This window comes from Balaenoptera ricei, chromosome 7, assembly GCF_028023285.1.
Source record: "Balaenoptera ricei isolate mBalRic1 chromosome 7, mBalRic1.hap2, whole genome shotgun sequence".
Taxonomy (NCBI): domain Eukaryota; kingdom Metazoa; phylum Chordata; class Mammalia; order Artiodactyla; family Balaenopteridae; genus Balaenoptera; species Balaenoptera ricei.
Genome location: NC_082645.1, coordinates 90,863,853 through 90,887,773, shown reverse-complemented (window position 1 = coordinate 90,887,773; position 23,921 = coordinate 90,863,853). Strand labels below are relative to the sequence as shown.

The 23,921-nt window shown below is 38.1% G+C and overlaps 1 protein-coding gene across 2 annotated transcripts in view; it reads right to left on the bottom strand.

Annotated features, from left to right (window-relative positions):
• The window catches only part of PARD3B (par-3 family cell polarity regulator beta), a 1,037,929-nt gene that overhangs the window by 442,465 nt on the left and 571,543 nt on the right, over window positions 1-23,921 (bottom strand). For both annotated transcript variants that reach the window (XM_059928520.1, XM_059928522.1), the window contains exon 11: window positions 11,724-11,909. In XM_059928520.1, the coding sequence (XP_059784503.1) occupies window positions 11,724-11,909 (186 nt within the window). The remainder of the gene's footprint in view (window positions 1-11,723; window positions 11,910-23,921) is intronic.

Here is a 23,921-nt window from a genome sequence, read left to right as displayed (position 1 = left end):
TACAAATAAGGAAACTGAGGCAGGAAAGTGATGTAAGTTGCCCTAGGTCACAAAATAGAGGCAGAGAGAAACTGACTTAAGTTCAGGTTTCATGAACCTTGGCTCTTTTCAGTTTCTCTACTAGGACTCCCTTTGTTCTTCGTCTCTAGACTACAGTTGTGCCACACTAAAACAGGCAGAGGGAAGTATTAAAGTTTCTGCAGTTAGAAGTATCTGGGATCCATGTTCAAATGAACAGAATGAAATGTAAAAGGAAAACAAAACAGAACTTCCCTAAGAAATGAGAAAACCAGACATACAATGAACAAGAGGAGCAACAGTACAGCTTTGGGAGAGAAATCCTGTGGACAAGTTGATGAACTTTGACTAATGCGGCAGCAGATGGTCAGAGGAAGTTCCTCTGCTGACAGCTGGGAAAAGGGGGGGAGTGGTGAGAGCTGTTCTGGAGCGCTAATGCCCTCGTGGAGATGCACTGCACGCGCCTCCTGCTGCAGAGGGTGTTGGCCCATAGATCGTGGAGGCCGCCCAAAGGCGCACACGCCCTCCCGATGAGAAAAGTTGAGATGGCAAGGCCATGGGATGGATCGATCGAGAAAGGGGTAAAATCGAGCTGTAAAACGGCTGAGTGCACTGCCTCAACAGAGCCTAATGTCCTCTGCCTTCCTCTTGTTTTCCCACTCCACTTAACCTTTCCTCTAATTTGGAGCAAATCTGGAAATGAGATTTACAGGAAAGGCCAAACGAGAAAGAAATCGCTTCATTTCTGTTATCTCATGTTGAGTGAGGCACATAAAGGATAAGATTAAGTAAGGCTACATGAAATGGGGTAAAACAAAAACAACCTTAGTGGCTGTGGCAAGTGAAGTGAGACACTTTACTCCAGAAATTATTCTGTTCTATTATGGCATTTAATGGAAGGAGGACTACTGGGCTGAATCTTTTGCGGGCAGTTGGGAGGGTCACTAAAAAGTTTTTTTTAGGAGGACTGGAAACAGATGTGTGGTTTTTAAAGCCGAGGAGGAAACAGAAGAGTTGGATCAGGATCCCAGCCCTGTTAACAGGAAATGAGGTCGAGTGCTGGATCTGTAGACGCTTCGTCTTGGCAGGACATCTCATCCGCTATGACAGGAAGAAGAAAGATAAAGATTGAAACTTAATGGGTACTCTAGAATTGAGGGAATGAAATCAGAGTGAGATCCACCTGGTAACCTCCCGTGAACTTTCTCTGTGAAGTATGGGGCAAGGTCTGAGTGAAGAGGTAAAGAAGAGATAAGGAGATGGAAGAAAAACATTTTTTGTAAGATAATCTCTTACCAGCAAGTATGAAGCACAGACTTTTATTTTCAGCTACATTCCGAGTCTCAAGCATGCGGAACTACATTAAAGTAGAACATGTTTGTGTATCCACGTCCAAAACAAAAAGGCAGGTCAGGTCACCCCAGGGCAGCTGGGATTTTTTTTTTTTTTTTTTTTTTATGAAGACATTCACATTCATCACAAGCATCACTGGAGAGTTGCTGGTGTGATAAAAATCCACATACTCTCCTTTTTAGGCTTGGCTGGTCTGTTGCTATTGGTTTTTGCTTTTCCTTTATAAGATAAAGGATGGGTAATTTCATTACTGGTGATGCCAGTAAGTACCACATTGTCCTAACATGTAGAATATAATCACAGAATTCAGAGCTGGAAGGCTCCTTAGAGATCATCTTGTCCAACCTCTTCCGTTTATAAATAATGTGACACCCAAAGAGGATGAGAAACCATTTATTGAACTCCTCTTCTTAAGAGAAGGCACTTCCACAATCTATGTGGAAGAACTTGATCAGCTAGTTAAGATCAGAGCTGGATCAGAAGAGCCCAAGTTCTGACTTCTCAGCACTCCCTATTCACTACCCATTCTGTGTTCTACGAAGATGACAATGAGAAGTCCCTAAAGGGATCTTGCTTCAAGGAAAAAGACTTTCAAATCCACCAGATGTCTCCTGGAAGAGAACCTTACATGAAAGCCAGAGTCAGACGATAGAAGATGGGGAGACAGGAGACTGGGCTGGGGGACGGCAGAGCAAGGAAGCAAGCTGGAAGTGGCAGGGGCAAAGGGGGTAGGGCAGGGACTGTTTACCTATCTAGCTATATATACATACATGTGTATCCAGGTCTAGTCTTGATCTAAAATCAAGTTGATTCAATGAAGAGGTCATTACTCAAAACTCATCAAAGATTCCTCAAAATTGTGCATGTCTATTCTGCTTTGGAATGATTTTTTACCAAGAAAAGTCATTTTTTATGGTTTTATTTTTTTCTGTGAATACCATGTTTAAGTAAATACTTAGGCATGAGAATGGTAACTCTCCTCTACTGATTTTACATGAGTGAATTCAACTATCCAGGATGTTACCCAGGAATTCTAGGATATTTATTTCATCATAATCTGGATCATTCTTGCATTTGTTGAATGAAAAGAAAATGCCCTCTCTGCTATGGACTGAGTGTTTGTGTTTTCCTCAAATTCATATGTTGAAATCCTAACCCCCAACATGATGGTATTAGGAGGCGGGGTATTTGGAAGGTAATTAGTGCCCTTATAAAAGAGGCCTGAGAGAGATCTCTTGTCCCCTCTGCCATATGGGGTTACAGCAAGAAGAAGACAGCTGTCTATCAACCACATCTCACCAGACACTGAATCTGCAGCATCTTGATCTTGGACTTCAAACTCAAGGACTGTAAGGGGTAAATTTCTGCTGTTAAAAAACTACCCAGTTTATGGAATTCTCTTTCAGCAGTCCAAAAAAAAGACACTTTCCTTCCTACTTTATGGCCATCAGACCCCTAACCAAAAAGACCACAACTACACTCCTTACCTTTGGCAACCCCCATAACCAACTCTATCCAACCTCACGCTAAGACAGAGTAAAGGAGGTTCCCAAAGAGGAAGAAAAACAAGAAAAAGAGGAAGGAGAACAGACTAAAGGTAGAAAATAACTTCCTCCACATTAGGGCACACTAGGACAAATAAAAACAGGTATGAGATTTAGGTCTTCTCCATGTCCTGGGATGGCTTCAAGTCTCATCAGCCCTAACCTGGTTCTAATGCAGGAGGAAGAATGGACCAGGAGACAAGATGTTTGAGTGTTATATCTCCGTTTACTGAACACCAAATACAGGCCAGTCCTTGTGCAAATATTTTGCGTATGTTCTCATTTCTCAAAACCTCCCTGTGATACAATCATCACCCTCCACTAAGAGAGGTAAAAATGGAGGCTCAGAGAAATGAAGTGACTGTCAAAGAATACTGTCACAGCCAGGTCTACCTGTCTGAGTCAGATATGTACCCATCATGCTATGTTGCTTCTAAAATCAGAGTTGTAGAGATGATTAAAGGCGCTACAATGAATATAATTATTTAATGAGTTTCTCCTCTGTGCAGTTATTGTGCTAAATCCTTTCTATGCACTAGACAATTTAATCCTTACAGCAACGCTATACACTGGGGACTACCGCTCCCCTTTATAAAAGAAGAAACCAAGGGTCAAACAAGTTAAGTGCATTGTTACAAGTCACATGTCTAAAAGCAAATTTGAAGTAGGTCTGGGTCACTCTGAAGTCCATGTTTTCAACCACTTTGCTAGTGATTCTTGACCTTTATGGGCTCTTCTTAGACTCCTTTGAAAATCTAATAAAAGCTACAGATTCTCACCTCTTAAAAATAAATATTTACATGATAGTTTCTCCACAGCTGCACATCTGGACCAGGTAATTCTTTGTAATGAGGAGCAGTCATGTACCTTATAGGATGCTTCATGTGCCCACTGAAGCATATCCATGATTTCCGGGGGTCCAGTGACCTCACAGTTCAGCCCCTGCTGTGCCTCTGTCACGATTACTGGTGACAGTGCAAGGCTTAATCCACCTCTTTTGGCCAATTTTTTGTAGGTCCCTTTACCTCTAAAGTTCTAATGAACACAGAGGGAAGAGAAGAAAGCCATGGCAAAGAATGAGCCTCTGCAAAACATGAGTCAAGCGTGAGGGAGTGGGCTGGCTAACCCACGGGTAGCTGGCTGGGGCCCAAGGCCAGTCCATATTTGGCCAGGGTGTTGAGAGGATTAATCATGACCAGATGTTGGTTCCTGCCTCTGCCTGTTTCTAATGGGGCCCTTGGTGAAGCCTTCGGGGACATCAGCACCCAAATTCTAAACCCTGACTTCAGATTTCAGGCAGCATTTCCTTGGAGTGGGGTGGAACTCCAGGCAGTATGGCACCTGACTGAAAGAAAGGATTTTCCTGAACAAATATTTCTCAAGGTCCTAAAATCACTCCATGACAACATCTGCTTACTGTATTTTTGGGGAAAAAAAATCCAACCTAGAAAGAGCCTTGCATTCCAGATTGAAATCATTTAGCTTCATTTTCAAACAATAGCAATGAAAGTCAAAAGAATAAATCAAGATTTTAAAGTATAGTTTTTAAAACAAAGAAAGGAATAAAGAAAGTTGGTAAGACTAGAAGCATGTAAGTTCTTGTCTTGAAGGGCATCTGCCCACATTAGTCAATGTTTTACTACCTCTGTCCTAACACAATTTCAACCAATATGAATGGCACTATTCTTCACAAATAAGAGCTCTATTTTCCAGACACGATAAATTGCACTCTGATGTACACACCGTGGTGACGTGGCCCACACTCTTCCTTCTCACCAAAATGCCCTTTGCGTTCCTGCTCACCTGTTGAATATCTATCCTTCAAAACAAGGCTCAGCAACTGCCTTCCATTCAGTTTTCTTCACAGGCAGAATTAATTGCTCCATTTCGATACCCATGATACTTTTATATTTGTCTACCATAGTTCTTATCATATTCGAATCGTTTCTGTATTTATTATGCTACCAGCTTCCTGTATTATGGAATGAGTCTTTTTAAATTTTCTGTCTCCAGTGTATTATATATTGTATAACTTGCTGTAGCTGTAGATGTTCAGCAAGTGCTTGCTAAATTGAATCACTTGAAACATCTTTCATTCAGGTGCTTTGGACCTGGTGTAAGTTTCATCTACAATGGACAAATTCTGTAACTTACAAACTGTAACTGTAAGAGATTCCTGATCCCAGGCTGGCTTGGAGATGCTGGCACATGCTCAGAGAAACTTTATAATTCTAAAAGTGAAGCTTGATTACTTTCTGTGTACTAGCTCAATATCCCCTTGTTCAACTATTGTAAAATTTTAAATGTATCTAACTCAGTTATTAAGAGCCTCACTCCATTTTATGTAGCACATCAGTGAAGTCCCAGCAATGCACCATTTATTCAGCATCTGTGGTATATGAGACTTTAATTAAAGATAACTGAAGAGTACTTTTTAGAGCATCAAAATATACATAATCCAAACCATTCTGATATAATGTATTATAATTCTTTCCTTTTAAAAGATCTTCTGGAAACATATGGGACATAAATAAACATACTGCAACTTACAGCCTTCACTATCGTCATTAGTGAATTTTACAATTTCCTCAGCAAGAAGTTTCAGAAGCACTGACTTAGAGTCATCACAAATATTCTTTGGCCTGCTTTGCAGCAATAGCACTCTGTGCTTGTTTTACACTTTTTCTATTTCCTGTCCTTTCAGTTTTCTCTCCATCCCTTCTTATCTTCTTCCTGATTTTCTGCTTTTAGTTTACTCTGGCTTAGAAAACTGGATAACAAAAAGCTTATTAAGGTGTATGTGTTATATGAATCAAGAAGATCCTGCATGAATGCCTAACTAGATTAGAATCTCAGAGGCCTTTTCAATTTAATGAAAGGATCTTATTTATTCACTTTAAAAACAAACAAACAAACAAACAAAACTGTGCTCTTGTTTGTGCTAAGATTGCTAAAACGTCTGGTCTCTAAAAAGACGGACCCAGAGCAGAATGCCTAGACCAAAGCTCTGACCATGTTATGAACTTAGTATCTCCTATAAATACCCACAATGCAGGTGAATATAGCTTTTCAGGTAAGAGGTACTATTTTCAAAGTATCATGATCATGTTATATCAGCTTTTGTAGATAACAATTTAGTTTTTGATTAGGTCTACCAAGTCTTATATTTTTTCAAGCCTCCTGAGGCAGTCATGGAGTTCAAAGTACACATCAAAATGACACAGAGTTTTAAAATTTTATCCAGCATGATATAAATTTATTTCTTAGATGCATTTCCATATATAAGATAAAAATATGAAAGTGCTAAAAATTGGCAAGAAAAAGCAATGATTGATGCTGGTATTATGGGATTTTGAAAGTAATGTTCTCTTATATCTCTTTAAAATTTATTGCAGAAAACCCATAAATGATAAGCCTGATTATATTAATTAACATATACTAACATTTTTGGTTTTTTTCTAAAAAGGAAATTGGTTTAAAATATTTGGCATAACAGAGTTGATAATTCTTTTTTCATGTTTAAGTTAGTGATTTTTTTTTTTTTAAGGCAAAATTATTATTGGGTATATAGTGATGGTGAATTTTTCCAGGCAGAGTTCCTGCTTTTAGTTGTTCATAAAATATCACATTTTTGTGGTTAGGATGAAATGTTAGAGTTTGGCTTCTAACAGCTGAGGATTTGCAATAAAGCTGTTTACACACCCAGACTTACGGTCCTTTTGTAAGAGGTAAAAAGCTGGAAGACATGACTATAGGTAATGATCTTTATAGCTCTCCACCAGTAGAAAACACTATCAATTTTAAGAAAAATGGATAGTTGAAGAAATCATTTAACATTTGTGTTCCTTAAAATGCTGTCCTTTTTACCTTCCTTTGAATTCATTAATTATAGATCCACCACATGATTTACAGATACCAGTAGAAATGGAGGTGGAAATTACTCCCGCTAGGAACCCCTACTGAACTCCTGTTAAGTAGCTTGGAGGCTGTTAAATGTTCCATATATGAAGAGACACGGAAATTCAGCATCAAGCACCGTGTTCCCAGAAATTCTAGGACTGTGCATATTCTCTCCAAAAATTCATACTTTTAGTCATTTTAAAATAGGGGGATCGCTTGTACCATTTAATTTTTTTTAACCTATTACTAAATGGCATAGATCATGCAATTCTGCATCTCTCAGCGGTTGTATTCCAAATTTCCTAAGCACACAAGAATCAAATTACTTAAATTACGTCTATTTTATATTCTGAGTGCATGCATTTGCAATTAGCTATGTCAGGCATTTTTCTTTCATTTAATTTCATCATCAAGTAGTATTTATTAAGTACAAACCTAGCTAATTAATTTTCTAGAGAATAAAAGGTATTCTTAAATTCATTCTCTCTATTTAAGAGCCCTTAAATAATCTACCTGACATATGACATTTTTTCCCATAGCAAAAACTGCCTTTAAATTTTAATTTTTACATTATTGCTTCAAGGTTTCAATAGAACACATTACACTTCCAAAGTAAGTATATTCAAATTAAAAAACATCATTCAGAATTAGTACAACAGGCTCCATGGAATTTTTATTCTTACTATAAAGGGTGTTAGTATTCTACCTTAATTTTAAAAAAATATCACCATTCTAGTTATATATTTTCTAAAAGTAATTTATTTTTAAGGTAGAAAAAGAAGAAAAATAAGCAGTTTAAGTTAGTATTGTCAATAGACATAAAAATGCATTTTCTCTAAAAAACATTCAGTTAATAGAGTATGTCAAAAGCAAAGGAAGAGAAAGCCATTGATCCCAGAATTCAAAATGTTTAGCACATGAGGATGAAATTATGTGAGGTCTTCAAACTGATCGTCTAGACTTTATGTGTGCTTCCTTGGAAAAAGAAAAAGCTCATTTTTATGTAGATTTTGGGAAAGGAGAATATTTTTCTCAAGTTATTATTTTTCTAACTGCACAAAGACAATATTCCATTTCATTTATCAGTAACAACAACAACATATTCACTTTAAATTCCAATTACAAAAAATGAAATTTTAGAAAAGCCTCCTCATGAAATCCTAATTTCATTCCACTCATAGTTCTCAGTTCATGAGAAAGTTAACATATATAGTTGCATCTAGTATAATTTGGTTCTGGAAGCAATTACACTACGCATTCAGGGGCAAATGCCCAGGAAGAATGACAGAAACTAAAATGGAACCATGAACATTTAAGGCATGTTATTGTTTAAGCAAATCAGCATCAATACTCTAATCCACATTTGGCTGTTATGCTCAGTGGTCACTTTGGCTGTACACTGAAAAGCACAGCTCAAAGGGATGCTTCAGAGGGGTCTACAAAGGACTCCATAGGTTACAGCAGCCTGAAATGGCAATTGCTGTGACCTGCCAGTAGCAGGGAAGGGTGTCTGGGCTTTACTTCTTGACATGCAGACTGGAATTTAAATATTAGGATGAGATTAAGCATTTGAATAATTCTGAATAGAGTAAAAATACTGTTACTTTGCCCTTAGATTGGGTGAGGGATTCACTTCCAAGAGGGAATTCTAGGGTAGCTAGATGCTCTTATTTTCAAATAGAGATTTATATCTTTATTAGAAATGACTCAAATAAGAGATAGAATGATAGAAAGCAGCAGCCAGAGAGGTAAGGCCGGGGGTGGGGGCTGGCGGGGCGGGGCGGGGCGGGGCGGGGGGGGGGGGGAAGGAGGCCCTTAATTATAGTCACAGTTATCCCGGGGTTTTACATCTGGCAAGAAGTAGCCTGTCTTTGTTTACACCAATGGAAGTTCCCAGGAGAATAGAGCACACAGAAGCCACAGGAAGAATTTGGTCATACTTTTCAAAGTAGTTTAGTTTACAAAAATCCACCTTCCCTAAAGGGGAAAACACCTTGAGAACCAATTAGTGGTAGGCTAAGGGCCAGGAGAAAAAGAGTGTGCCCTGGCAGGAAGATTATTTTGTTGATTTCAGGTAAAAACCTCGGGCCAGATGCTAAAGTGGATGTTCCCCATGCTTATCTCCCCTCCGCCCCAGGGACAGTGCAGTCTGTTACATTTGTATCTTCTGAACAAGGACAGGAACAAAGTCTCAAAACAATTTTTGTAAAACCTAATCCTCCATTACAGAACAGGTGGCAATTTTCTGAGGAGTAACAGTGGATTATTGGAACAGCAGAAGGAGAAGAGAAAAATACTTTTCTTTCTCCTGGTTAATCAGATTTCTTGCGAGCAAAGCTTAGGTCTCTACCCTCTACACTGCAGAAAGTAAACAAGAAAAATGGATACTAAACATTCACAATAAGGCTAAATTCATGATTGATGCCTCTTACTATTTAAGATCAACTATAAATATGCTGTCCAGTAGTTTTTAATGGTGTGATTGTCTGACTCAGCAGACAGTGTCAGGAAAGAAATTTACATAAATGCAAAGTGAAATCTTTCTGCAAGAAACAGGACTGTTAGAAACTGCTTAGGTAAGGAGATGCTTACTTACACAAACATGGATATACGTATTAAACCTGCTCTCCAATATCGCTTGAGCTTAAGTTATTGCCCATAAAAAAGCTAAGATGTTTGCTTTTAATTTCCAAAAATTCATTTCAGTTTCAATTTTACTTGGAATAAATTCTGTAAATAGAGCTGTCATTAGGAATAAGAAGAATAATGTCAAGTTGGTATCCACAAACATGACCAAGACTCATCCTTAAACATAGCACTTGTTTAGATGGCTTGGCTCAGGATGATAAGCATGATATAAGACAACTCCAGGACAACAGCCCCTGATCTCTGGAAATATGAACAGATGAGATGAAAGAACTTTTGTCACAGGACAGCATAGCACAGGCTCCAAAGTCAGACTGCCCGGGTTCAAATCTTATTTTAAGCAATTCCTGGCTTTGTGACCAGAGGAGAGGCACTAATCATTGAAATCTGCAATTTTCCCCAATGAGATGGCATGATTATAATGCAGTGTGAATGTGAAGAATAAAATTAGAGAATCCACCTAAAATACTTATTATACGGCCCAGCATATATTAAGCACAAAACAGAATGAATGTTACCTGACGTTGTTGTTGCTATTATTACTATCATTTCCCATCTGCTCCTGGTTCTGCATTTCTGAGCCTGATTGGAGAGTTTGATAGATTGGATGATTGGCCCCAATTCTCCACCCTTCTCTGTACCCAAATGTTTGTCATAGACTCACCATGGGTGGACTGTTTCCCTATTCCTTACATTGACCTTGGATTCAGTCATATGACTTGCTTTGGCCACTGGTATGTATGAGGAGTGACAGCATGCCAGTTTGGAACCCAGAACTAAAGAGGCTTCATGGCTCTCTGACATCAGCTAGCCTGGTAGTCCAAGGTGTAGTTAAAATATGTGAAGCACGCTCAGACCTGTAGATCTACAGTGCGATAGAGACATACCAGCCTGAATCAAAGCCCTTCTAGTTGCCCTGCAGGGCCATGAGGGAAGTAAAGGCTTACAGATGTATGTTACTGAAATGCTGTCATTACTTATTATGCAACAGAAGCTAACTGATCCAAGGAGTGCATTAAAGAGTTATCTATCCCCAATGCATTTCTTCTTTCCCAAGGAAGAAGATATTAGCTCAGAGTCTAGGTCTGAAGCAAAAGTGGAATGATTAAGTGTGAGGAGACAAATGCTTCAATAAAGCCAGGATCCTAGGACCAGGGGGGGCCTCCTGTAAACTCTAACTATGCCTTCGTGGCTTTTGAGTGGGAGAAGGCACACATTATTAATATCAAAATGATTTTAAAATGGCTAACATTTATTCAACGTTTATCATAGGTGCGGTGCTAGGCATTTTATATCTATTGTCTTTTTTTGTCCTCACAAGAGCACCAGGAGGCAGGCACTACTAATTTTACTAATTTTACACATGAGGAAACTCAAGCACACTGAGGACAAGTAAGTTGCCTACATTCACCCACGGTGAGAGTAGTGAAGGCAGGATTCGAGCTCAGGAAGCCTCACTGCATGGCATGAGACAATGATAATGGTGAGGACAGCTGACGATAAGCACAAACGTATTTTCCCCCCTCTCTGTAATCACTTCACTGTTTTAATCACATTGTGTACATTACTTTATTCAATCCTTAGAACCCTATACATTAGGTATTATTATTAATGGTGTGCTACTTGGAGCACATGGTGGTAGAGTTGCATGTGAACTTAGGCAAACCTAGTTAACCATCATATTATGGTAACAGCTATGATCATGTTGCCTGCCCCTGTATGAAAGAGCAGAATCATGTTCTTCTCTTTTTATCTGGAAATTTATAAGCTTCTCTAAGTTCAAAGGCAAATATGCATTCCCAGCATCATGGATTTTCCAGTGTATAAACTGTGATAAATGACTTTTAACTTGACCTACAGTCTCTCCGACTCCACTGAACTTTCATTCTTGCAAGCACAAGAAGTATAGTTTCTTATTTGTTGCTTGGATGTTGACTTGTTTTTAGGTTTGCTTTTCTGATTGCGTATTTTTAGGTTCAACCTTGTTAGGTTACAAACTCAGAAGAATCCTAACAGTAATAAAAAATAATGTAAAAGAGAATATTAATCATGGTGAGTTTTAAGAACTATCAATAGGACGTGACCACTTAAAGTATGAAACCAAACTGTCACCCAGATCTGTTCACACATACATTTCCTGCATCTGGCAGGAAAGCCTCAGTGGTCTCAAGCCTTCAGACACTTTCTCCATCCAGTCCCCAAGCACAACGACGACATCTCTAAATATCTTCTCACTGATGTGCAAACATCACCCCTACCTACCTTAAAAGCAGCGCCTCCGTGGATGATGGATTTGATAAAAATCCCCAAGTCTGTTCCAGTTTCTCGAGATTTGTTCCCCTTCAAGCTCACCCCAAGACCAGCAGAACCAGAATCATTCAGGGGGATCTCGAAGGTGAGCTGCTCCGTTGTTTCCAGGGAGAGTGCATAGTAGTCACGTTCTCCTTTCTGTTGGAAGTGCACATGAAAGGAGCAAAGGAGGAGAAAGCAGATGAATATTTATACACTCAGATGGCCAGACACAGATGCAACCAGCAACATGGGATGACTGGACCTCTAATAGCTGTAATTCTGCTCCGGGTGGGCAAAGGCTGGTCTTCTCTCTCTGCAGGGGCCACCATCACATTGATGGAGTGGAAGGGAGAGGTCCCTGGGAATAATATTTGGTGATGGTCAACAGGGAGGATTCTTTGGCAAGGCTCTCCTACCATATGAAACATTCGAAAAGTATCTGAAAATGCAGCAGGATATTCTCAATAATTAAAGAGACTGGATGTTACTCAGGGAATCTTAGGTACCCGAAAAGACCTTAGAGGTAATGTGATCTCAACACCTTCATTTTACAGATGAAGAAACAAGAGCTCAGTGTAGAAACGTTCTAAAATTTGGGGGAATATTTGGCTTCTATAATTTAAAACATATCATTTACTGTGGAAGCAAGGCTATTGATAAAGACTGTCAATAGGATACCGAACGCTGAAAAAATAAACTGTTCATTTTAAAGTTAGAGATGTGATTTTTTAACAGGTATCGCTGAATTAAACTTCACTTTGTCAAAGCTCATGCCTTAAGCTTGCTCCTTTGGATAGTATAACTCACTGTCAATTGGTTTTTGAACCTAAACAAAAATGATAATGCACAACAAATATTCATGTCATCTTTGACAAATGACACTTAGCCATAAGCCTAGCTGTTCTAAAAAAATAACAGAGTATGGTAGCAAAAGGCATAATTAGGGTTCAGGGCTCCAGGGAGAAGCATGCAGTTAATCATGTCTGGTCCCTAGTGTTTTCAAATATACAGAAGTGGGGATAGAAAAGTGCTGATAAAGTGTATAGGTGCCCCTCCTGCATCCCTCCCGAGCTTGCAGAAATGTGAAACTCTGCCCCGGTGTTTAACTGAAAAATTTGAAAGTGAGATAGCCCTGGAAACCACCAACTCATTCCAGGTCGGTAGTTCCTTTTGCTCTATAATTATGTCTAGAGACTCTCATCTTAAGGTCACTTTGAGGGACACTTATGTTAAATTATGTATTTTCAAAATTATCGTGAATGTCTGAATGTCAGTCACAAAATAACAACTATAAAATCAGAAGTAGCAAAGAACCCACAATTAAAACGGGATTAAGAGGTCTGATCATAGCCACATCCACTGACATGGCATCTTCGACTCCTCCCAAAGCAGAGAAAGCCCATGTCTAGCCTTAGAGAAATAGTTCCTTCATTTAATTTCACTGTAAATGAAGTTAGCTGTAAAGATTTTGACAAGGGGTAGTTTCAAAGAAATTAAACTTTATTGCTTAATTTAATAAATCTATTACAGGTTAGCTCTTTTAACTAACTCATTATATTTCTACCTAAGAAACAAATCCCATTATTTGATACAAAGCAGCTCAGGCTTTCTTTAACCTCAGCACAGGTGACATTTGGGGCCTGATAATTCCTCATGGGGGCTGTCCTATGCATTGAAAGATATTTAGCAGAATCCCTGGCTACTACCCACTAGATGCCAGTAGTATCTCCTTTCCCAGCTGTGACAACCAAAACTGCCTCTAGACATTGCCAAATGCCCCCAGGGGTCAAAATCACCTTTAGGTGAACACCACTACCCTGAACCAACAATTGTCAAATGCAGTCAAGTTCAAGGCAACCAGGGTCTAGAGAGGCAATGGGGACCACAGTGAGTGCTGCCTGATGATATGTTCCTAAGTACCAGGAAGGGGTGGCAGTAAAAGTCCCTGCAATTAACTGGGTCTCATGCTCAGAGGCTCATGACAGACCACTGAGATGGTCAGAATGAACTCCTAAGGAAGTCTGCTATGTATTGTATTAGCTATGTCTCTGGTTATATGGCAGCTAATTTTTCAGAGGCAGAAATGCAAACTTTGTGGGATGAACAGAGTATGAAAAGTGAAAAATACTGAATTATTGGTGTGTGTGTGTATATGTATGTATATATATGCATATATATATATATAATGCTGCTTTTTACTTATAATAGAACACAGAAGAAAGATGCAGTCTACCAAGTGGTGTTTGCTAAGTTAGTTATGCATATATATCTATACATATATTATATATATGCTGTTTTTGTACTTTTTTATTAAGAATCAGAATTATATAAAACAGTGGTGAAACAGACTTTTAATCATGTGAGAATATGACAGTATTAGGCATAAAAGCTTATGTATACAGTACATTTCAGTATGTAACATATACTCTATACTCATATTCAGACACCTACTCATCTGCCTATTACCTGCCTGCCTTCCACCCCCGTCCCATCTATCTGCATAGGAAAAAACTTGGTATCTACTGCCACTGCAATATGGACTGTTATTTTCTTCTTTATAATTTGTTTTCCAACACTTCTCAATTATAAAACAATAAATGTTTTTAAAAGGAATTTATGAAGATATAAGAACCATTTGCTATATTATTGCACTGACAAGTAGAGAGATAGTAAACACATCTCTATAATGACACACATGTATGCATTTACACACACACACACATAGATATACAGATATGTCTAATATCATCAATACTAGATATAATATTTATACATCCTACAGTAGTATTTATACTATACATATTTTTTAACACTATACACAATACATAATATGTATATATGTTCTATAAATATAGGTGTACGTGTGTGTATACTAACTCCTCTTAGAGTCACCAATGACCTTCATGTTGGTAAATTCGATGGTCAATCCTCGGCTTTCATCTTACTTGGTCTACAGTAGCATGAGACCCAAATTATCAAGCCCTACTTCCTGAAACACTTTCTTCTCTTGGTTCCAGGACACCACTTTTCAGCGTTCATCTCCTACTTCACTGTCTACTCCTTTTCCAATCCCTTTTGCAGACTCTTCCTAATCTCACCAATCCCTAAATACTAGTGTCCTAAGAATCAATCATCTGACCTTTTCTCTTGTCTCCCATCCTCACTTTCTAAGTTACCTCATCTAACTTCTGCCCCCAATCCTTTGCGTCACCTCCTCCCTCTGCTTTGAATATTCCTCCCTTACATTCCTGCAGACCTTCTTCCCTTATTGCCTTCAATTCTGTGTTCAAATGTCAATTTATCAGTGAGGTCTTCCCTGATCATTCAGTTTAAAATTGTTTAAAGGTTCTCCCAATACTACCCTACCTGTGTCCATTATCCCGATTTGCTTTTTCTCCATAGCATTTACCACATACTATATACTTGCTTGCTTACTTTTTTTTAATAGTGTCTTTTGAATGCAGGAACTTTTATATTGCTCTGCTTTTTTTTCCATCAATGTATCACTGATGCTTAAAACAGTGCGAGACTCAAAAATAGGCCCTGGATAGGCCCTAGGTTCCTGCTATTCTGGATTTCATTACTTTAAATGTTTATACAAATTAGTTTTTACATTAAAAATAATTATAAAGAGCGTACAGTATCACAGTTATAAGAAACCTTAGAAGTAACCTCGTCTAATTTCCATTTTCATACCACACTTCCTACTCCTAGGAGAGATAACCCAGCTCAGCTTCAGCATCGTATTCTCAATGAAGGCACCAAGATGTGTCATAGCTACCAATCTGTGACAGACGCTGGACTGTTCATGATTTAAAATTGCATCATGTACCTCAAATCATAAGTGAACATTGCAAACAACAATATTCATGGTACATGTCATCAAGTTTGGGAAGCCCTGTGATCAAGTACCCAAAGCCACATTATTTATCTACCTGTCTTCCTGTCTATGCAACCATGCATATACATATGTGTGCACATACACAGATATAAATAAAAGTTTCATGAGACAATACTTACCGAGAGGGCAACACATTCTAATGTTTTCTATTCTATTTCATTATTTTTTAAAATTTGTCACGACCCACTACATTAATTTCATAATCCAATAACGAATCACAGTTTTCAATTTGGAAAACACTGCAATGATATATAAAGGCATTGTTTTTATTAAATAAAAAAAAAGAAATGGAATGCAAAACCAAATGGTGAGTAACATGTTAACTGCCTTTTCTTTCCTAATTTTCATAAGCCATTTTAATGCTTTATCCTACCTATCCCCTAGCCCTTAACTAACCCTTTATTCTCGTTTACACAAACTTCCTTCAAGTTCCTACAGATGTTGTTCTGTTACCATCCTAATTATAAATCTCTCCGCTTCTCCTTCCCATTCAGTTATTTCTTTTTCTATTTCTCCATTCTCTCATTTTGTTCCCTGAAATACTATTTCACTTTCTAAGCATAATGAATAATCTCTCACAGTTGGAATTCGGATATGAGACTGGCCCATTCTGGCCTGAGTGAAAAGAGTCAATCAACAAATTTTTGCAAACAAACCAGTCATTCAACAAATTTTTATCAAGCAGCTACCATGTATCAACACTGCAAGTGAAATGGCCAGTCTACACAGAACATAATTGGTAAAAAGGTTGTTGAACAGCATGGCAGAGCCTTTCTGTTTCACTCACAGTATTATCTGACAGGAAGGAATAGAGTTTAACTACAGGAAAGAGGAAACAGAGGAATCTACATAGTAGGAGCTTGACATATACAACCATTTTTATCAAACAAATATCACAAGTAATTATTTGGTGTGAGAGGAGGAAACAGAGGCAGGAAGATGGATGACTAAGGAGGAATCCGTATTATTAGCTTAAGAGTGTTCCAAATGAGGCTATCTCTGGAATCACAAATGTTCCTGTATTGCAAAGCAGTCTTGATTCACGCACACAAGTGGTAATAATCCAGTCTTTCAAAGCCTGGGGGAATCCACCAGTCCACAGGGCCAATGTTCAATTTCCCAGAAGCCCAGGTCAGACCTGAAAGCATCCATGCTGAACCTTTTATGGCCCTCATTTCATTAAATGCTGTGATCTTGGCTCAGCACCAGCAAGTTCTGGATGTCTTTGCCCCGCCTCCCAAATGTGTAATTAGTTTGTGTTGGGAGCAGCTTACTTTATGCAAAAGTTATGTTTTACATGCAATCATTTTGTCAGTTACAAAACTCACACAAAGGGGCTTTAAGGCAAAAAAAAAAGCGTTTTTTGTTTTTTTTTTTTAATATAAAGCAAAAGCCAGACCTGGCAATTCTGCCAGGGTAGATATTTTATAATTAGCTTAACCACTGCTGAATTTGCCTAAATAAATTCTCAAGAATTTAAGGTGCTGAAACTTTTGTTATAGCTAAATAAATTTTCACAACAATGAAAGGATAAGACACCTTCAAGACACTTAATTTTCTGAAAAATTTTAATCTTCTGAAAAAGCATGGGTAGCTATTATTAGCATGAAAGGTTTTTGGCCAATTGGATTACATAGAATTTAAAATGTGAATATTGCCCTAGAGTGGAGATCAGAGACTCATTCCAACAGCTGGGAAGCGTTTTATTTTAGATTGTACTTTTAAGAGAGTCAAGAAAAGACGACGGGGCTTCCCTGGTGGCGCAGTGGTTGAGAATCTGCCTGCCAATGCAGGGGACACGGGTTCGAGCCCTGGTCTGGGAAGATCCCACATGCCGCAGAGCAACTAGGCCCGTGAGCCACAATTACTGAGCCTGCGCGTCTGGAGCCTGTGCTCCACAACAAGAGAGGCCGTGATAGTGAGAGGCCCGTGCACCGCGATGAAGAGTGACCCCCACTTGCCGCAACTAGAGAAAGCCCTCGCACAGAAACGAAGACCCAGCACAGCCATAAATAAATAAATAAAAATAAATAAATAATTTAAAAAGAAAAGACGACGACGAGAGATGAGCTAGCACATGCAAAGGTATGTGTGATCTAAAGACAACCATTGTAATAAATAGCAAGGACTTTCCCACCACTGCTGCTAAACCAGAAGAATTATTGGTGATTTACAAGTAGGCAGATTATCTTTTAAAGTCTTTTGCCCTCTGAACTATGTAGACAAATCACCAAAAAAGAATCAGAAATCAGAGTACAGATAATTTTAAAAACTCTGAATTATACTATAGGTGGTTGCAAATTAACCCGAAACTCAATATTATATACTATCACACAGAAAAGGAAAATGTAAGTTAATGTTGCAGTAAGTAGGGCAAAAGCTTCATAGAGCTATATGTAAACAACACTGCTATTTACTTTAAATGAAGGAACGATTTTTGAATGATATTGTTATAGTTAGCTCAGTAATCAATATTTTAAATATATGTCGTTATGTGATGTTTTAAAGTATACATTCATTCATTTTAAAGTAATTTTAAATCAAATACCTGAAAGAAGAAAATACTATAAAATATTTGTAACTGAGACACTTTTTCATGTGTTTTGAAATCCATTCCCCAGAAAGGGGGCAGAAAGGGGAACTACTGAAAGCAAGAGCTGGTCTCTGACTGAACTTATCAAAAACCAATTTCCTTTATGTAAAGGATTAATCTAATACCAGAAAACAAATGTCAAAAAATGGCCATTCTTTACTGCCTGTTCAATAGAAAAGAATCATAATATAATACTAAGTCAGAGATTAAAACTAGCAAAAGTAAAGTCAGTCAGAGTTAAGATTCCTATAGCAACCTTTTTTCCCTCCTACTTACAGCATATATACTTGAAAGATCAGCAAATTCAACAGTTTAAGGACACTGGAAATTTTTTTTTTTCCTTTTCAGATATAGATTAAAGAAGTGAAAATAATATTTTGTGTCATGAAATGTAATATAAATTAATATTTTATAATTCAGACAGCAAGTGTTTTTATAAAACTAGAACCTGCTTTGTTAATATCAAGAAACAATAGATCTTTTTGTTTTGTATTTAGTCTTTCCTATTAGAAGTCAAAAGACTTTAAAGTATTTTACAGGCAATAATTCAGTAGTTAAAATACAAAAATACATGCTTTTATATGAATATAAGATTCAAGAACAAACAAAATGATTGTAATAATCCAGTGATCTAAAAAGGAAGCAGGGTGGGCCTGATTCTAAGAGGAGCAGACCCATTTGAGAAACTGGGTTCCTAGGTGAAATACTTCTAATATTTTGTCATCGCAAAGACACTGCACGCCAGGCTACCTGCACTTAATGCCTTTAAAAGACAACAGAACTATCACGGACAAAAGCTAAACATAAATCAAAATACACGGCACTGCAGGAAGTGGGCTCCCGGTTAGGGTGCTTGCTCTGACCACAGCTCAGTCCGGCCCACTTCTCAGGAAGTGGGTGTCCCCTGACCCCATGACACAGTCAGTCCACAGGCTGCTAGAGCTCCCCGAGGACGTCTGGCCCCAGGCCATGTCCAATTAGGGCTGGCTTCAGTAACCAACAAACTGATTCCTTCTCAGACTTGGATCACTCTAAGGTCTAACACACAGGGGCACAATCATTGCATATAAGGAAAAAAAGGAGGGTTTCCATGATGACAAATTCTAGGGAAATGATTTATGTTTGGACTTTTCAGTGCTTTTAAAAGTTAATACACATTCCCTAATTTACTTGACCATGGAATGCATCTTTGCATGAAGTGTACTACAGGAAAGTGTTCCCTAGCGTACACTTAAAGAAACGCTGCATTAGAGAACACAGGGAAGGTTAGGCTAGAAAGGAATGGAGCAGAGAACAGAGAAGACTCCAGAAAGAAATCTGGTAGGGCAGGAACAAGGTCCCAGAGATGCCACATAACCTCACGGTTCAACCTTCCAGTTCCATTATTTCTGCATCACACTCTGGGTATATGTCATATGTCACAATTTCCATCAACAACAAAAAGAATCATGGAAGGAAAGTACAGTCTCATGCCAGGCTTCAAAAGATGCAGAATAGCAAGTACATTCTGAAGCTTTTAGAATAAGGGAGTCCTTATTCCATAAAGGGGAATACATGACATTTAGTTTCCTGATGTGAAATTAAAAAAAAATAAATAAATTTGTCTGGGACTGGGAGATTTCTGAAGATAGTTTAAGGACAATGAATTACAGGTTGTTTTCACTGGCCTCTTAGGAAGTGTGAAGTCACAGAATAAAATCTTAAATCATCAGAGTGAATACATAAGAATGTTCTACATAACACCCTCTATTCTTAGTCTATGTGTCATTGTTTAGGGTACAAGCTCTTTTAGTAAAGATGATATACCTTTTGTCCCAACTCAAGAATTCTAAAGGCAGTGATTACATCTCAGGTACCTACATTCTCCCTAGAGGACCCAGTAAATGTTCTTTTACTTTAAGGCACAGAGAGTCATGTTTATTAAATTATGCTATAATGAAGTAACAGTACTACCACAGCCTCAAGAAAGTAATATTTTCATGAGGGCTAGGGGAGGCGGTGTTTGCTTGTTGGTTAAGCCTTATAAGAAAATAATATAATAGGAATATACCACTTTAACCCTACCCTTTTCTCTGATGTCTGAATTGCATCTAATGAGACTCCAGCTGGAAACCAATCCCCTTTAGTATAGTATTAATGATAAATAATCTTAAATTCCAAATAGAGATTGAGAAATCTCAGTGGGAAACAACCATTTTAAATTCACAGTACATGCTTACTGTTGTAATGAGAATATTCTTACCATACATATATGCCATTTGTAGATAAAGACATATAATTTGCCTTTTATCTTAATAATTAAATCAATTACCCTGTTAAAATTAATTTTCAGATAAAAATAACTATAAAATAAGAAGTCATTTAGGTTCTAGAGTATAAAACCCATTAGATTTAAAACGTGGATATGTCTTCCTATCCTCACTACTACTAACAAACTGATGGGAGAAGGGAGGGAAATCTACCCAGAGTTAATTAATGGGGAAAAGTGAATGGATGTGTCAGTCAGCTGTTGCCTCCCAAATACTGCATAACAAACCAATCCCAAAATTGTGATATGAACAATAAGGCATTTATTTCCAGCTCACATTTCTCAGGTTGACTGCTGTCTGGCTGATCTAGGCTGGGTTCAGGTAGGCTGGCTTCCAAGCTGTGGATGAGGTGCATGTCTGCTCCACAGATCTCTTAACTTCCTTAGACCACTGGGTATCTGAAACATGTTTCTCACATGATGAAAGGCAGGAATGCAAAAATGAAAGTACATTTAAAGCCTTTGCCCATAAAACATCTACTAACATCTCAATGGCCAAATAAATTCATATGGCCAAGTCTACAGGCGAAGTTTGGAAATACTCTCCACACATCATGAGACCATAACCAAAATATAGGTATTTAATGCTACTATTTGGAAGTGAAGAATTGAGACAAATAATCCCATCCAACAACTGGGTGATACACACACACGCGCACACACACAAGGGAGATATCCAGGGCTAATGATATATCATAGGGTTTATATTTCTCTTAATCATGTCTTTTCTTTTGGTAACACATTTTCTATTTGACACATATATGCATCTGTTATCGTCTGCATGTTTTTGTCCCCCCCAAAATTCATATGTTGAAATCCTAATCTCCAAGGAGATAGTTTTTAAGAGGTGGGGCCTTTGGGAGGTGATTAGGTCACGAAGGCGGCACCCTCATGAGTGGGATTGGTGCCTTTATAAAAGAGACCCCACAGAGATTCCTAGCCCTTCCACCATACAGAGATACAATAAGAAGTCTGCAACCCAAAAGAGGGCCCTCACCTGACCATACAGGCACCCTGACCTTGGACTTCCAGCCTCCAGAACTGTGAGAAGTAAGTTTTTACTGTTTATAAGCTATCCAGTGTGTGGTACTGTTATAGCATCCCCACTAGAATGAGACATCAGGCTATAGTCATCCTATAGTCTGGCATTCAGGGTGGCTTCTGGGTCTGTGAGATCTCACCAAAAGAGAGGAAGTAGGTCGCCTAGATCTGAGAAGACTCCCTCTCTAACATTCCTGCAGTGTTTCTGCCAGGTTTTTTTTTTTTTTAATATAATTTTATTATTTTTTTATACAGCAGGTTCTTATTAGTTATCTATTTTATACATATTAGTGTATATATGGCAACCCTAAGCTCCCAGTTCATCCCACCACCCCCACCACCACCCCCCGCTTCCCCCGCTTGGTGTCCATACATTTGTTCTCTACATCTGTGTCTCAATTTCTGCCCTGCAAACCGGTTCACCTGTACCAGTTTCCTAGATTCCACATATACGTGTTAATATATATTTGTTGTTCTCTTTCTGACTTACTTAACTCTGCATGACAGTCTCTAGGTCCATCCACGTCTCTACAAATGACCCAATTTCGTTCCTTATTATGGCTGAGTAATATTCCATTGTATATATGTACCACAACTTCTTTATCCATTCGTCTGTCGATGGGCATTTAGGTTGCTTCCACAACCTGGCTATTGTAAATAGTGCTGCAATGAAGAGTGGGGTGCATGTGTCTTTTTGAATTATGGCTTTCTCTGGGTATATGACCAGTAATGGGATTGCTGGGTCATATCGTAATTCTATTTTTAGTTTTTTAAGGAATCTCCATACTGCTCTCCACAGTGGTTGTGTCAATTTACATTTCCACCAACAGTGCAAGAGGGTTCCCTTTTCTCCACACCCTCTCCAGCATTTGTTGTTTATAGATTTTCTGATGATGCCCATTCTAACTGGTGTGAGGTGATACCTCACTATACTTTTGATTTACATTTCTCTAATAATTAGTGATACTGAGCAGCTTTTCATGTGCCTCTTGGCCATCTGTATGTCTTCTTTGGAGAAATGTCTATTTAGGTCTTCTGCCCATTTTTGGATTGGGTTGTTTTTTTAATATTGAGCTGTATGAGCTGTTTATATATTTTGGAGATTAATCCTTTGTCCACTGATTCATTTGCAAATATTTTCTCCCATTCTGAGGGTTGTCTTTTTGTCTTGTTTATAGTTTCCTTTGTTATGCAAAAGCTTTTAAGTTTCATTAGTTCACATTTGTTTATTTTTGTTTTTATTTCCATTACTTTAGGAGGTGGGTCAAAAAAGATCTTGCTGTGGTTTATGTCAAAGAGTGTTCTTCCTATGTTTTCCTCTAAGAGTTTTATAGTGTCCAGTTTTACACTTACGTCTTTAATCCATTTTGAGTTTATTTTTGTGAAAGTTGCTAGGGAGTGTTCTAATTTCATCCTTTGACATGTAGCTCTCAAGTTTTCCCAGCAACACTTATTGAAGAGACTGTCTTTTCTCCATTGTATATCCTTGCTTCCTTTGTCATAGATTAGTTGAGCATACGGGGTTTTATCTCTGGGCTTTCTATCCTGTTCCACTGATCTATATTTCTGTTTTTGTGCCAATACCGTATTGTCTTGAAGCTGTAGCTTTGCAGTATGGTCTGAAGTCAGGGAGTCTGATTCCTCTAGCTCTCTTTTTTTCTCTCAAGGTTGCTTTGGCTAGTCAGGGTCTTTTCTGTCTCCATATAAATTTTAAGATTTTTTGTTCTAGTTCTGTAAAAAATGCCACTGATAATTTGATAGGGATTGCACTGAACCTGTAGATTGCTTTGGGTAGTATAGGCATTTTCACAATATTGATTCTTCCAATCCAAGAACATGGTGTATCTCTCCATCTGTTGGTGTCATCTTTGATTTCTTTCATCAGTGTCTTATAGTTTTCTGAGTACAGGTCTTTTACCTCCTTAGGTAGGTTTATTCCTAGGTATTTTATGCTTTTTGTTGCAACGATGAATGGGATTGTTTCCTTAATTTCTCTTTCCAATCTTTCATTGTTAATGTATAGAAATGCAAGAGATTTCTGTACATTAAATTTGTATCCTGCTACTTTACCAAATTCATTGATTAGCTCTAGTAGTTTTCTGGTGGCATCTTTAGGATTATCTATGTATACTATCATGTCATCTCCAAACAGTGACAGTTTTACCTCTCCTTTTCTAATCTGTATTCCTTTTATTTCTTTTTCTTCTCTGATTGCTGTGGCTAGGACTTCCAAAACTATGTTGAATAAGAGTGGCGAGAGTGGACATCCTTGTCTTATTCCTGATCTTAGAGGAAATGCTTTCAGTTTTTCACCATAAGAATGAT